At 39.8% G+C, this 17147-nt stretch overlaps 1 protein-coding gene across 1 annotated transcript in view; it reads right to left on the reverse strand.

Moving 5' to 3' along the window:
* IFNAR1 (interferon alpha and beta receptor subunit 1) overlaps window positions 1-16683 on the reverse strand; it is a 30614-nt gene extending 13931 nt beyond the window's left edge. The window contains exons 1-3 of the mRNA XM_012747052.3: window positions 16413-16683; window positions 4592-4715; window positions 879-1051 (exon numbers count right to left, since the gene is read on the reverse strand). Coding sequence (XP_012602506.3) covers window positions 879-1051; window positions 4592-4715; window positions 16413-16485 — 370 coding nt within the window. The 5' untranslated portion in view covers window positions 16486-16683. The remainder of the gene's footprint in view (window positions 1-878; window positions 1052-4591; window positions 4716-16412) is intronic.
* Window positions 16684-17147: the final 464 nt, after the last annotated feature.

Genomic DNA, 17147 nt, shown 5'->3' on the forward strand with positions numbered 1-17147 from the left:
ATCCATTAAAAATAACTATGATAAATCCAATACATGGTAACAAACATTTGTTATAAGACATATATTTTTCTAAAACAACAAAAATCTTAGTGAGAAGATTGATGCTGTTTTATATTTTTTTTTCCAAATCCTTTTAATGTCTGGATTAATAAAGAAGATGGATGGCTCTCCTATCTACCTCTGGATTAAATCAGTCACATCACCATATCACACATCAAATAGCCTCCTTTGAAAAACTCCACTCTGTATACGAGAGAGTGAATATAAAAAAGGCAAATAAATCTTAGTATTATTATGAAAATAGTCTTGTCTTTATGAACCCTCTGAAAGGGTCTTGGGGACTACTCTTTGAGAACCCCCATATAAAGAAAGCAGAAAAATGGGGCCGTAGTAGGAGGAAGATGTGTTTAAGGGAAGTTTTGTGGGGTTTTTTTTTAAGATGGAAGATTTCACACCATGAACGGGCTTGGAAAGTGAACAGTTCTGGTAACATTTACTAAAGAATATAGTCCAGGGCCAAGTGCGGTGGCTCACGTCTGTAATCCTAGCACTCTGGGAGGCCAAGGTGTGAGGATTGCTCAAGGTCAGGAGTTCGAGACCAGCCTGAGCAAGAGCGAGACCCTATCTCTACTAAAAATAGAAAGAAATTAACTGGCCAACTAAAAATACATAGAAAAAATTAGCCAGGCATGGTGGTGTATGTCTGTAGTCCCAGCTACTCGGGAGGCTGAGGCAGGATTGCTTAAGGCCAGGAGTTCAAGGTTGCTATGAGCTAGGCTGATACCATGGTATTCTAGCCAGGGTAACAGAGTGAGACTGTCTCAAAAAAAAAAAAAAAAAAAAAAAAGAATATAATTCAGCTAGCAAATTTTTCTTACCTTTTTCAAATGGCATAAATGAGATAACCTCATACCACGAAGTGTTTCCTTGTTCTGCTCTTAAACGCAATTTGATTTCTTCATAAATATCCAACTTGGGTGAAGAAAAGCTGCATTTGGTACTAGTGATATACTGACACCCAGGCAATTTTATCCAATTATCCATCCCAGGTCTTTAAAGTAAAAAAGCAAATGAGTGAATGGGCAAATGCATAAATGCAAAAGAATGTCAAATATGTTTTCTATTTACTAGTATAAAGTGAATTTAAGCAGTTATTTCTTCTCCTAGAGTTAATGTTCTGTAAACATTTTAGTATATACCCCTCCAGTCTTTTAAATCATATAAACCAAGTTATTATTAATAAAATGGAGTAATCCAGCATATACTTAATTTTTAATACACTTTTATATATAATTTGTGGGTGGTTGCATTAGGATTTCAAGGAAGCAGAGAAACAAATGACCCATAAGCAAAAGTGGATTTAGTGTTGGCTTTGTTAAAAATAGTTGTGTGACTTCTGGCAAACTATTTTGTGTTTTTGGATCTTATATTCCTTATTGAAAATCTGGGAACTAGATTTGATGATTCAGATTTCAAAATTTTTGTCTATGTCAAGCCCATCAACCTTAAACATGGCAGAGAAGCTGTCCACTGAGAAGGCACTTTTGTCAAGCCTAATTCATTAAGTTTATTTATTTATTTTTTATAATATTGTTGATGCCATTTTAAAGATGATTTAAGATATTAGAAACCAGAGACCATAATTATTAAAATAATTTTGTGCTAACCCAAATACAAGTCTACCTTATTTTTCAAAAAGGAAACATTTTTTTAACATTCCCAAAGATATACACTAGTACATGAAACATATCATTCCTGGCCAGTTTCCCTTTCCACTTTACCTATCTGAGGTCTAAGATTGGAGCTGGCATTAAAAATACCTTAATTTAAACAAGCAATCCTAAAAAACTCTTCTGTATCACAATTTATTTTTAAAAATCTAGAATCTCTTATTACAAACAGAAAACCTTATCAAAAATTTATTGAATCTTGTGATGGCTGTAAAAAAAAAAAAATTTAAAACTTAATATGGCTTCAACCCAAATTCACCCTTCTTTTTTTCCTGTTCCAGGAGATGCAGATGCATGTGCCATTACAATGGCTTTTGTACACAATGAAGCTACTGCAGTGGTAGCTATTTTTATATTTTCTTAAAAAAAAACCCCAAAACTTAAAAAACTGTTTCACATTAGCTCAGAACAGAATAAAATTTGAAATATGAAGATGTAACCAATATACTATTCATTTCATAACTTCATGCCACTTTTGTCTTTCCTATTTACTAAGGTATTCTAAGCACCCAGAAAGAGTGTTTGGCATGAAAGATACTCAGTATTCGTTGAATCAAAGAATGCTACACATTACAAACATCATAATAAATTTTAGATACAACACTGACATTTTAGGCTGCATATGTTCTACAGGCTCGGGACCATGATAGTATATTTATTCATCTGTGTTTCACTTAATATCAGTGGTACATGTACTATGTTCTGAGAAATATTAAAAATACGTCTGTTGCTGATATTAATCCCACTTCAATTGATCACTTACTCTGTGTCACTCTCCTGAGAGCTTTATAAACAATTATTCAACACTCAGAACAACCTTCTGAGTTACTTTATTATTGGGGTACCCTATCCCACTTTGCTGGGGCAGTTCTCATTTAAGCCTGTTACTCCAGCTTATCTACAATTAAGTACCTCTTTTTACTCCCCAAAGTATCCTAGCTTGAATGATAAATTATATATAGTCATATTAGTTGTATCTCCATTCAATAAATACGAAAACTAAGACATGGAGAATAATTAGCAGAGGAAGGATTCCTGGTTCAAGGCTGTACTACGTTACAAACGCCACAAACTTGAGATCTGCCATATTTCTGCAAGGTAACTGTTTACAAGGCTAGCAGAACAAAATAAGGAACACACTGAAATACGTTTAATGCTAAAGTCAGAATGGAAAGGTAAAAAATTAGGATGAAGTGAAGAATTTAGTATAAGCAATAATGTGTGAAGGAACAAGAATGTGAGAGCACTGTGGATCTTTGTTATTATAAGGGTAACTTTAAATAAGGGTATCTGAAATAACTCCTAAAACAGTTGTTGATAAGAAAATTTCAAACTAAGGCAAAGAACAAAACTGGTAACAAAACTCAAAATTCAATTTAAAGAAAATCTCTAGAGATAAAAATTTTAAATTATCAATTCTGAGAAAAGTGGTGTGTGTGTGTGTGTGTATACATGCACATATGCACATAATTACTGAAGGTGTGAGATTAATATCCCAGTTTTAATTAACTAGAGAACAATAGTGTCATTGACTATAATCAAAATGGTTGGGATCCTGGTTCCAGATGTACTAACACCCTATTCCTTCCCTGCCTGATTTTTCGTGGACAGGAAAACACAGCAGATAAGGCCTCACCACCCTACTAGGAGGCAAAGTAGTATACTTCCTGGGCTGTGTTCTCTTCTATATTCATCTGGAATGCCCCTCTGCCTATCTTCTTGAACTATTAACTAGAAAGTTAGTACTAAGGAGAAGGCACTGAAACTCTAGAAACATTGAGTCTTTGGAAATGCAGGGTCCAATATATTGATGTTTATAAAATGTATCCAAAATTAAAATGTTTCCTATGATGGAGATAACAGGAAAGCCCGAGCACAGGAGGCCTGGTGGCCTATTCCAAGACCTTGGATAGGGCTTTTGGGATATTCTCCCATATTTTTTTTTTTTTTTTTGAGACAGAGTCTCGCTTTGTTGCCCAGGCTAGAGTGAGTGCCGTGGCGTCAGCCTAGCTCACAGCAACCTCAAACTCCTGGGCTCGAGCGATCCTTCTGTCTCAGCCTCCCGAGTAGCTGGGACTACAGGCATGCGCCACCATGCCCGGCTAATTTTTTTTTTATATATATATCAGTTGGCCAATTAGTTTCTTTCTATTTATAGTAGAGACGGGGTCTCGCTCTTGCTCAGGCTGGTTTTGAACTCCTGACCTTGAGCAATCCGCCCGCCTCAGCCTCCCAGAGAGCTAGGATTACAGGCGTGAGCCACCGCGCCCGGCTTATTCTCCCATATTTTTAAGTTATGCCATGGCTGACGTGGTGGCTCATGTCTATAATCTTAGCACTTTGGGAGGCTGAGACAGGGAGGATCACTTGAGGCAAGGAGTTGGAGACCAGCCTGAACAATATAATGAGATCTCGTTTCTACAAAAGAATAGGAAAATTAGCTGGATGTAGTGGTGCATGCCTGTGGTCCCAGCTACTTGGGAGGCTAAGACAGGTGGATCTCTTGAGCCAGGAGTTTGAGGCTGCAGTAAGCTACAATGATACCACTGCACTCTGGCTTAGGCAACAGAGTAAGACCCTGTCTCCAAAAAAAAAAAAAACCCCACAAGATATGCTCTAGTTTAGACCTCAATTCCCAATTTCTATTTAATGAAGCTGGACCATCCAGAGCAGAAAAGTATGGCTGTGGATTAGAGCTGTCTATCACCCTCATCCCCAAATTGCTTTTGCTTCAACGCCCAAAGATGAAATTTCTAAAAAATAGAAAAACCAAAGACTTCCCAAATCTGAAAAGAATTATGGTGTTAAAATTATGAAAATCATTCAGGTCATTCTGGAAATCACTAAGCAGAGTCACATACCTTTGATAATCTGCTGAAAAAGTCATGTTCCCAATAGACTCACCATTCCCGTTCCACCTTAGGATAAAATTGTCATCTATGATGTTGATCTCTACATTTCGAGAAGAGTTTAGATTTTTTCCACCTATAAAGGCAACAAAAAATTATAATTATATAAACACTATATAGATATTTTAAAAAATGTTATTCTTCCCCTTATGTCCCTGATTAAAGAATGAATATATTCAAATATAATGAAAAGCGTATTTTAAAATCTAAAAAACCTAATGATTGCTTTCACTACATGGAGGCTGCTAACTATGTTTCTGTACCTGAGAGAGCTGGAAAAAGGGTTGAGTTCTTTCATCTATAAAAAGAGTTGTCTTTTATCTGAAAACCAAACTGTCTCTCTGTATAAAAATAGAATTTTTCTTTAGTCTCAGAAGTGATACTGGTGTAAGGGATACGAGGTTCAACAGTTTAACAGCCCCAATTTGGTTTCACACTCTACATTCAGAGACAGAAAGAGATGCTCTTGACTTACAAGGTGTTACATACCAAAAAACCTATCATAAGAAAAAAATAACAAATCAAAAATACATTTAATACCCCAATAAATCCACTGTAAAGTCAAAAACTGTTAAGTCAGACCATCATAAACTGGAGACCAGAATCTATACTTTATATACTCCGAGAACTGAACAGATATAATTTCAAAGGTGACAGCTATTTACAGGAATGGAATATTCACATAACAAAATTGAGAGACGGATGTATAAATATTTGTGTCAGCCAAACCCTTTGGGAACCTAAAAAGATCTTGACTGCCAAACATACTAAGTCTGTACCCTTCTGTTTATTTTTAAGGACTTCCGTTTATGTACCTACCTTATTTCTTACTACGACTACTAACACAAATTATCTACCAGTTAAATTACTTCCCTTCTTATTTTTCTCTTCTGGCCCCTCCAACCTGCAATGCACTCTTCTTCTTCTCTGACTACCCAAATCCTCCCAAGATACAAGTCAAGTTTGACCCCTTATGGAAAACCTTCCCTGAATACTGCAGCTCATGTTGATCCTGTTTTCTTACACTCTGTACCATGTAATCTGTACCACTCAATTTCACACTTAAGTAGATGTACTTAGCTCTCAAATACTGAATGCAAGATGTTTTTCATTTTTTATGCGTTTTGTGGTAAAATATACAAAACACAAAATTTACCATCTTAACCATTTTTAAGCATACAGTTCAGTGGTATTAAATACATTAACAATGTTGTGCAACCATTACCGCCATCTATCTTCATAACTCTTTTTATCTTGTCAAACTGAAACGCTATACTCATTAAACAATAACTCCCATCCCTTCCTTCCTCCCTCTAGCCCTGGGCAACCACTATTCTGCAGGGGGTCCCAAAGGTCGCCATACAGAGGGAAAATGGGAAATCGTAGCTAAACGTACCATGACTTACAAACTATTCATTACAAAATTTTTCCTTTGTATGGAGACTTTTGGCACACCCCATACTTTCTATTTGTATGATTTTCACTGTATTAACTACTTCAAAAAAGCGGAAGCATACAGTCTTCTTGGGACTGGCTTACTTTACTTAGCATAATTTCTCACAGTTCATCTATGTTGTAGCAAATGTCAGAATTTCCTTCCTTTTCAAGGATGAATAATATTCCATTGCATGTATATACCAGATTTTTCTCATTCATTAGTCCATGGACATGTGGGTTGCTTCTGTATTTTAGCTATTGTGAATAAAGTTGCTATGAACATGGATGTCCAAATATCTCTTTGAGACTCCATTTTCAATTCTTTTGGGTATAAACCCAGAAGTGGAATTGCTGGATCATATGGTAATTCTGTTTAATATTCTGAGGAACCACTACACCACTTTCCACATCAGCTATACTCTTTTACATTTCTACCAACAATTCATAATGGTTCCAATTTCTCCACATCCTCACCAACACTTATTTTTTTCTGATAGTAGCCATTCTAATGGGAGTGAGGTGGTATCACATTATACTTTTTTTTTTCTTCTGGAGACAGAGTCTCACTCTTGTTGCCCTGGCTAGAGTGCTGTGACGTCAGCCTAGCTCACAGCAACCTCAAACTCCTGGGCTCAAGCGATCCTCCTGCCTCAGCCTCCTGAGTAGCTGGGACTCCAGGCATGTGGCACCATGCCTGGCTAATTTTTTCTATATATTTTTAGTTGGCCAATTAATTTATTTCTGTTTTTAGTAGAGACGGGGTCTCGCTGTTGCTCAGGCTGGTCTTGAACTCCTGAGTTCAAACCATCCGCCCACCTCGGTCTCCCAGAGTGCTAGGATTACAGGCATGAGCCACCATGCCCGGCCACATTATACTTTTAATTTGCATTTCTCTAATGATTAGCGATGTTGAGCATGTTTTCATGCACTTTCTAGTCATTTGTGTATATTCTTTGGAAAAATGTCTATTCAAATCCTTTGCCCACTTTTGAATCAGGATTTTTTAAAATTGTTGATATCCTCTATTTCCTTCTCTTCTGTTTAGTTGTTCTTTTCATTTTTGAGAGGGGTCACTGAAGTCTCCAACTGTTATTACAGAACTATTTTTCCCTTTAATTTTGTTAGTTTTAGCTTTATATGTTTTGATAATTTGCCATGGGGAGCATAAATGTTTATAACTGTTGTATCTTCTTGCTGTATCGAACTTTCCCTTAATATATAACATCCTTCTGTGTTTCTTATAACCTTTTTGATGTAAAGCCTATTTTGTCTGATATTAGTATAGACACCCCTGCTACCATATCATTACTATTTGCATGGAATATCTTCTTCTATCCTTTCACTTTCAATCTGTGTCTCTGGATTGAAAGTGAATTTCTTGTAGAGAGAATATAGTTGGACCATGTGTTTTTACCTATTTTGCTAATCTGTTTCTTCATTGGAGTTTAATCCACTTAAAGTAATTGCTGATAATGAGAGACTTACTTCTGTCATTTTGCTACTTTCTCTATATACCTTAAAGCTTTTTTATCCCTCATTTGCTGCATTACTATCTTCTTTTGTGTTCAGTTGATTTTTTGTAGTAAAATGTTTGAATTTCTTTCTCATTTCCTCTGTGTATATTCTATAGCTGTTTTCTTTGTGGTTGCCATGGGTATTACATTCAACACCCTAAAGTTTTTAACACTCTAACTTGAATTTATACCAGCTTAACTTCAACAATATTCAAAAACTCTGCTCCTTTACAGCTGTATCCACTCTTTTCAGGTGATGTCCCAGAATTGTATCTTTATATATTGTATGCCCTGAAACATAATTAAATGAATTAGTCTCTTAAATCACGGAGAAAAATGTGGAATTATAAGCCAATGTTTCATGGAAACAACCCAAGTGCCTATTAATTCATGAGTGGATTAATAAAATGTGGTATATGTGTACCATGGAGTACTACTCAGCTTTAAGAAACAATGGTGATATAGCACCTCTTGTATTTTCCTGGATAGAGCTGGAACCCATTCTACTGAGTGAAATATCTCAAGAATGGAAAAACAAGTACCACATGTACTCACCAGCAAATTGGTATTAACAGATCAACACCTAAGTGGACATATAGGAATAACATTTATCGGGTGTCTGGCGGGTGGGAGGGGGGAGGAGGGTATGCGTATATATAAACATAACGAGTAAGAGGTGCAATGTTTGGGGGATGGTCACGCTTGAAGCTCTGACTCGAGGGGGCATGGGCAATATATGTAACCTTAACACTTGTACCCCCATAATACGCTAAAATAAAAATAAAATTAAAAAAAAAAAGTGGATCTCATGAAGATAGAGTGGATTGATGGTTTCCAGAGGCTGGGGCAGGGGTGTGGGCAATGAAGAGAGGTTGTTTAGTGGGTATATAAATACTGTTATACAGAATGTATAATATCTAATGTTTGATAGTTGAGTAGGGTGACTATAGTTAATAATCTATTGTATATTTCAAAATAGAAGAATTTGTTTCTAGCATTAAAAAAAGATAAATATCTGAGGTGATGGATAACCCAATTACCTTGATTTGATCGTTACACATTATATGAATGTATCAAAATATCACAAGTACCCCCAAAATACGTACAACTGTTATGTATCAATAAATAAATGCTTAAAATATTAAAAAGAAATGAGCTCTCAAGCCACAAAAAGACATAAATGTAAAAAAAAGCCAATGTTTCAATACTAGCTTTTAAGCTAATAATTATTATTTTTAAATGTATTATTCTCTTAAAGCATGTAGAACACAAAAAAGTGGAGTTACAAACTGTTGTTACAATGATACTAGTTTTTATAATTGCCCATGTATTTATCTGTATTGAAAATTTTATTTCTTCATATGGCTTTGAATTATTGTCTAGTGTCCTTTCACTTCACCTTTCAGAACCCCCTTAAGCAGTTCTTGCAAGGTAGGTCTAGTGGTAATGAACTTCCTCAACTTTTGTTTAAATGGGAACATCTTAACTTCTCTTCAGTTTTGGAGGATAGTTCTGCTGGATATAAGATTTTTGTTTGACAGTTATTTTTTCTTTTAGCACTTTGAATATATCAACTCACTGTCTTTTGGTCTCCAAGTTGCAGATGAGAAAACTGTTGATCATCTTATTGAAGATCTCTTCTATGTGATGAGTCACTTCTCTGTCCTTGGCTTTCATTTCTTTTTTTTTTTTTTTTTTTTTTTTTTGTCCTTGGCTTTCAAAAGTTTGATTATAATATGTCTTGGTGTGATTGTTTCTGAGCTCATTTTACTTGGAGTTTGTTGATCTGTCCAATGCTGAAAGTGAGGCACTGAAGTCCCAACTATTAATGTATTGGAGTCTATCTCTCTCTTTAGATATCATATTTGCTTTATATATATGGGTGCTCCAGTGTTGGGTGCATATATATATTTAGAATTGTCATATCTTCTTGCTGAATTGATTCCTTAATCATTATATAATAACCTTCTTTGGCTTTTTTTTTTTTTTTTTTTACAGTTTTTAACTTAAAGTTTGTTTTTTCTGACAGTACTTTGAATATGTCATCACATTGTCTTCTAACCTATAAGGTTTCTGTGGAGAAATCCGCTGTTAGGATAATGTGGATTCCTTATATGTGACTTCATACTTTTTTCTTGCTGTTTTTAGAATTCTTTGACTTTTGACAATTGACTATAATGTACCTTGAGGAGGATCTTTTTGGGTTAAATCTATATGGGGACCATTGAGCTTTCAGGATCTAGATGCCCATATCTCTCCCTAGAATTGGGAGGTTTTTAGCTATTATTCATTAAATAGGCTTTATGCCTTTTACCTTCTCTTCTCTTTCTGTAACTTCCAAAATACTAACATTTGTTCACTTAATGGTGTCCCATAAGTCTTGTAGGCCTTCTTTCCTTTTTCATTTTTTTCTGTGGGTAATTAATATTTTATTTTAATTTTATATTGTTATTATTTTATTGTTTTATGGACTCTACTGTGGTTTGGAACTGGGTAATTTCAAATGACCTATCTTCAAGTTCAGAGATACTTTCTTTTGCTTGATCAAGTCTGCTGTTGAAGCTTACAGTTATAGTTTTTAAGTTTTATTCATTGCATTCATTCACTGAATTCAGCGGCAGGATTCCTGTTCAGTTTTTTTTTTTTTCTTTGAAAGAACCTGGAGACTATCCTGTTCAGTTTTTATCAGTTTAATTTTTCACTTATATTGTGAATTATTTTCCTGACTTGGTTGAATTATCTGTATGTACTTTCTTGTATCTTGTTGAATTTCCTTAAGATCACTAGTTTGAATTCCTTCTTCAGCAATTCACTGATTTCCTTTTCACTGGGGTCTGTTACTAGAGAGTTCTTATGCTTCCTTTGGTGGTATCATATTTCCTTGCTTTTTCATGTTTGTCTCTGTATTGATGTATGTGCATCTATCTGGTAGACCAATCACCTCTTCCTGACTATATAGAGTGGGTTTCAAAGAGACGACTTTTACTGGCAGTTGGGTTTTAATGTGGTGTTTGAAGGGTATGGTGACTGTTTCCCAACATATGCAGTGATATAGTATCCACATAGCTTCTTCAGCTGCATTCAATGTCAGTAGTAAATGGGCACCTCAGTGGCCTAGGCTGTAGAAGTTTGTGGCAGCAGTGGCATAGGTTATTAATGTCCTCAGTGTCAAGGGCTTTTGGGGTCCTTCTATTCTCATTTTCCCCACAATAAGGAGACTTAGCCAAGGCCTCTTGGTATCAGATCTGATATCGGCTACAAGCAGTTGCAGTGGCTCTGGATTCCAGGCACAGGTGCTTGGAGTGGCTATGGGGTTGGGATCCTAGGCTCAGAGTCTCACAACTTATTGTGGCACCTGGTTCCTGAGGGGCAAGTTTGCTCTCTGTGGCAGGGTTAGATGTTGGTTGGCCACAGAGCCAAGATCTGTGACTCTGAGGCACCCTCTGGCAGCTCAGACCCAAGGGGCCAGGTTGTAGCTGTGATTCCACTCCTGGGGTTAGGGCACGGCACTGGCCTGACTCCAGGGAAGAAAGGGTACTCTGGAGGTTTGGACCTGAAGAGCAGTGTACACTTGTTATTTGGTATCCTGAGCCAATAGGGTTTAGTGGCAACTCAGATTGCAGGGGATGAAAAACCAAGTAATAGTGACTATAGACCATGGGATAGCAAGGCTCAGCAATATCCTAGACTGTAAGGCCATGTGCAGTGACAGCCAAGTACTCCAGAATGGTGAAGCACAGCTTTAGGCCAGGGAAGGGGGGAGAAGAAGCAGCACAGTGATGACTTCACTCCCCAGGGAGAGGAGTACCTCAGCAGCTCAGACTTTAGGACACTAGTCCAGCAACAGGGAAGGAAGGTACTAGAGATTTCTGGCCTGTAGACCAGGACCAGCCACTGCTGTTTCCCCTGGGACTTGGGATACTACGTCAACTCAGCCCTGAAATGCCCAGTTCCTCAGCTTGGCCAGGGCACTGATTCCCAAGGGGGCAATGTGCTCCTTTAGCTTAGACCAGGGAGGAGGCATGACTGTTTTGGGACGGCCCAGGCACTGTTTCCCTGGAATACAGGGTGCCACTTCATCTTAGGCACTGGGGTACATGACTGCTTTAAGTGGCCAAGGTGCTGTTTTTCTAGGAGACAGGGTACTGCTACAGTTTCAGCCCAGGGGTAGGGAGGTTGGTAGGTGGAGTGGCTCCACTTCTGATTGGCCCTACAGGGAAGGGTGTAACAGCAGCTCATAGCTCAGCTTTGGGACATGGGCGGTTTGGTGGTGGCTTAGCCTTAGGGATGAAGGGGAGCTGTGGCCACAAGACCTGGAAGCAAGAAACATTCCAGCAATAGTTCCATTCCAAGATGGCACAGCACAGTAGCTGGGTGGCCCACAATGGGTGGGGCAACAGTGCTCACTCTTCTCTGGTAGGATCACAGTTACGTAGACTTCAGGCAGCTCCCTCAGCTGGGCTTAGTGCCTATGAGGACTGCAGGGAACCCCAGTAGTGAGATCTGTAGGTGCCCAAGGTATTGACAGGGGTTGCTGGGATCCTCTTGCTTACCTCCTCACCATAGAGAGGAAGTTACTCCTGGTTCCCAGCTGATCCCAGTGGGGGCACGGGGTGGTGGAGACCTGGTGGTTCCTTCTGTTCTTTAGGTGGCCATCTCACATTTTTCTGCTCAAGGGTGTTTTTGTTACTCCTCTGATACACTCTGGCACTCTCTCTGTTATTTTTGTTAAAATGTAGTTGTTATTAGTTGCTCTGGCTGTCTTTGTGAGAGGGACAAGCACTAGTGGCTTCTAGTTGGCTATCTTGATGACATCACTCTCCCAGACTATGTTTTTTTTTTTTTTTATTGTTGTAGGCTGTCTCTGTGCCAAAGATCATCCTGAGGTATAAAGTCTCTTCTGAGCCTTTCCCCGGGTATGTGTGGTTGCTTTCTAATTTTCCCCATATATGCAGTTGTTTTTCAATGTACTAGTCTTCAATGTTTGGCTCCCAAAAGTGAAAAAAGAGGAACATGAAGTGGGGGAGGGCATTTGTCAATGGGGGAAGGTGTAAAAATGATGACTGCCCACTTCTTGGTCTGCACAACTAGTGATCAGAAGCAGCAATCAGAGCTATTTAGATTATGGGTTTCTTTTTGTCCACCTGGCTCCCGTAAGTCATGTGCAGATTACTCCAGTAACACGTGCACAGCTGCCAGGCAAGGGCTGGGATGTGGGAGATGGGTAGCTGCTACTGTGCTCAGAGCTGAAATTAACCAAAATTAACTGCAATTTATCATCCAAATCTACCCCCTGAAGTTAGAAGCCTTCAACAGACTCCAGAGTTTCGAAATAGTTATCAGATAGATTCTGTCAATGCAATTGTTATCTAGGTGAGGAGACAGAATCGTGGTGCTTTCTCCTCTGCCATCTTTTCAGAATATGTCAAAAGACAATTTCAAAAACTGCTTCTTTGTGAAACACAAATCACCAATCAGACTGCAAGTTCCTCAAGGGCAGAGCCTGCATAACTTCTCACTTAATTTGCATTTTCCAGAGTACTCAGAATAATGGTGGGTTCACAGAAACTTCTTAAATATCACAAAAGACTAATCTATCATTTTGATTAGCTATAATTTATTTATTTATTTATTTATTTTTTTGAGACAGAGTCTCGCTTTGTTGCCCAAGCTAGAGTGAGTGCCGTGGCGTCAGCCTAGCTCACAGCAACCTCAAACTTCTGGGCTCGAGCGATCCTTCTGCCTCAGCCTCCCGAGTAGCTGGGACTACAGGCATGCGCCACCATGCCCGGCTAATTTTATATATATATATCAGTTGGCCAATTAATTTCTTTCTATTTATAGTAGAGACGGGGTCTCGCTCTTGCTCAGGCTGGTTTTGAACTCCTGACCTTGAGCAATCCGCCCCGCCTCGGCCTCCCAGAGAGCTAGGATTACAGGCGTGAGCCACCGCACCCGGCCTGATTAGCTATAATTTTTTAAAGATCAGTTTTTAAATTTATATCTGGTTCCTACAATATTTCTAGCTTTTACTTTTGCCTTAGGGCAATCATGTTATCTCCTTGAAGACTTTTTCTACCACAGGGGTCTTTGTATAGAACTTTCTTAATTGGGACTGCTTGCTCTACTTTGCACTTGCATATTATAATATGGGGTCAAAAGGGGAGACATCAGAGAAAACACTTTGTGAAAAAAAATTTTAATTTAAGGAGGTCTCACCACCCTCAATTTTCTGATTCACACTCAGATTCTCTGAAACTTCATCCCTGAACAGAATACATCTCCTTATCCCACTCCTCTTGATTCATCTGTCCTATTTGTTGGAATTTACAGATTCTATGTAGCCAAAGGGCAGCAATTGAGTTTATAGGGGTTAACAAAAGATCTGATGACATTTGTAGAATTTACAGTATCCTGTCCATTGTATTCTAATTCTGCTAATTCTGGGCATTGAGATGGGAATAGACAATCTGACGGGGTAGTGTTGGGAATTTCCTTAGGGAAAAAATATTTCTTTTACTGCTAAAGGAAGGAAGGAAGAGACCCTGGAGTTAGAGGCATCTTGGCATTTGGGAGACCAACAAATAACTGGTAAATGGACGGGGACTTGGAAGTAAAATTATTTAACAGGATTTTAGCTTTCACAGATTTCAATCTATTAGTATTAGTAATCTCCTTTTGATAATAGTTTATTTCACCCTTTTGGCATGTAAAAGGTATAAATGGGAATTTAATCATATATATATGTTATGTGTATATAAATGTATATATTTATATTTTAGTTGCTTCAACATTTCACTTTGATGACCAGAATGGTTTACTATCTTTTAAAATCCAAACACACATATCCAACAAATATAAATAAAATATATATTTCAGATAGTTTTCTTAGTCTAGGGTCTCAAAATTGCATTTACTACGTTAAAAAGTATGAATATTTTTATAACTGCCAAAAGACAGAGCAACATTACAACCTCAAGTTTGAGTTAACATTTCATTTAGTCTTGAACATTATTTCTTTGGGGAAAAAGTAGATTAGCTCATTGAAAGATACTGATAATTAAGCATTTAATATATAGCAGTTAATCAGGAATTTAAATTATCTGGCCTTGAGGAAAAGTCTAGTCTGGTTAAACCCCAGGGCTATGAGGCCAGACTCTTAGGGTTTGCTTTCCCACTCAGCCACTGGCTGGCTATATGGCCTTAGGCAAGTTACTTAATCACTCAGTGCCTCAGTTTACCCATTTGTAAAATAATAGAATCTACACAGTTCTGAAAGCTATTTGAGTTTATACCTTTAAAACATTTTAATTAGTGCCTGGCACGTAGCTAAGAGCTCAGTAAATGCTAAATGCCTATAAATTATATTTTAGCAGCTCTCCTCTAACCTAATTTAAAATTAATTTTTCTTTCTTTTTTTTTTTTTTGAGACAGAGTCTCACTTTGTTACCCAGGCTAGAGTGCCATGGCGTTAGCCTAGCTCACAGCAACCTCAAACTCCTGGGCTCAAGCAATCCTGCTGCCTCAGCCTCCCAAGCAGCTGGGACTACAGGCATGCGCCACCATGCCCGGCTGATTTATTCTATATATATTAGTTGGCCAATTAATTTCCTTCTATTTATAGTAGAGTCTCGCTCTTGCTCAGGCTGGTTTTGAACTGCTGACCTCGAGCAATCCGCCCGCCTCAGCCTCCCAGAGTGCTAGGATTACAGGCGTGAGCCACCACGCCCGGCCTAAAATCAATTTCTTAATGCACAACCTCCTGGAATACCAATTTTACATGAAAATTCTGGGGAAATTCTTTTTATCAATGCAAACGTGAGTTTAATGCAAATTTTTCATTAACAAAAGACTTCAAAGAGGGGGGATATGGGCATTTATTGAAACCTTAAAATCTGTACCCCCATAATATGCCAAAATAAAAAAAAAAATTATAAAAAAAAAAAAAGACTTCAAAGAAATCACTGTCGGTTGTAACAGGACACTAGTATCCACAAACTACATGCTATGTTTGTGGAAAGGTTTGAGAAATAGGATATCATGTACCACATAACACATAGGTATATCATTTTCTAAGCAAACAGTTAAGTATTTTGAACAAATTAGCAGCCTCGCAGACCTCTTGCACTGCCACACTGAGATGCTAACCCTGTTTGTCTTTGGATACACACACCTCACTACAGAAGTACCTCTCACTCTTGCCACCTTATTATAGTTGCCATTCCCTATGCATCCTGGCTGAGTACTAAGAATTGCAGCAAACTAGCCTGGTGGCTCCCTGCCTTCACATTTTCCCTTTATTACTATTTTTCATTAGACCGTAACAATCCTGAGGGCAGAGAAATTCTTGAACACTTACTCATTCCCACGTGGGACTGGGCAGCTGTTTACTAAATTGAGGAAATGCCTTTCAGGAACTGCCTCGTTTGTTGTCATCAAACAGGTGAGCGGAGCTGCCAGGTTTTTTCCCAGCAATCAGCAAACTCAAGACCGAAAGCTCCCTCGCACCGCTTGCCGGGGGTGGGAGCCTGGGGCGTGGCTGGAGGACTCTCGGCGGGGAGGATGCCCCCAGCCCGGGGACCGGTACACTGGCTCCCACGCAAGCGGCGTGGCGGGATGCTCCACACCACTTTCTCCCGCTTGATTTTCGAGCCCAAGTCGCTTTTAATCTAAGCGCCGCAGCTACGGACCTCAAACTCCGCCCCCCGCCACCGCACAGAGGGCCGGAGGCGGCCCGGAGAGGACGCCTGTCCTCCGTCCCGCCACCTCCCACCCGTCGAGGCTCCCGACGCCGCGCCGCAGTCCTTCCCCGCGTGTCTCACCTGCGGCTGCGGGCAACACCCATGGCGTCCCGGCGACCAGCACCAAGGCCGTCGCGCCCAGGAGGGCGAGCATCGTCCGCGAGCCCCGCGAGTCACATCCTCAGGCACGTCTCGCGGCTCGGCGGCACAGGGAAGGGCTGCCGCGCACGCGCACGCGCACGCGCCTCGGACATCGGCACTCGGCCCCGCCTCCTCGCGCCCCCTCCTTCCGGCTGGTGACGTCGCGGCCCGCCCGCTGCTGTTTGGAAGACGACGCCCAACCTGCGGGCTTTGGGCCGCGGCGCCCCACCGCTTCCCGTGTTCCCGTGCCGGGGTCGTGGTTGGGCGGCCCCGGGCCTCGCCCTTTCCGGCCCGGGTTGTCTGCTGACCCAGGCGCGGCAGTACACGGCGCTGGGAATCCCCGGAGCCTGAAACGGGGAGGCCGCGGAGCGAGCCAGGCCGTTTCCTGTGTGAAGAGACCCGTGAGCGGCGCCGCGGCTCGGAGCCCTCGTTCCCCCGCGACCTGGCCCCCGGGCGACAACCGCGACCGGCGTCTGTGCCGGAGGTGGGCTCCGGAGCCAGACCTTTGTCAGTAAACTGTTTGAGCTCGTCGTTCAAATGGCTATTTAAATGTACCTAAGAGATTATGTACATTACGAAAACAGGCAAAATAAACTTTAGAAGATGAGAAATGAAATAAGCCAATACTTCTTTATTATAACGACTAAGCTATTGTGCAAATAACTCAAAATCAAA

Source organism: Microcebus murinus, chromosome 1, assembly GCF_040939455.1.
Source record: "Microcebus murinus isolate Inina chromosome 1, M.murinus_Inina_mat1.0, whole genome shotgun sequence".
Taxonomy (NCBI): Eukaryota; Metazoa; Chordata; class Mammalia; order Primates; family Cheirogaleidae; genus Microcebus; species Microcebus murinus.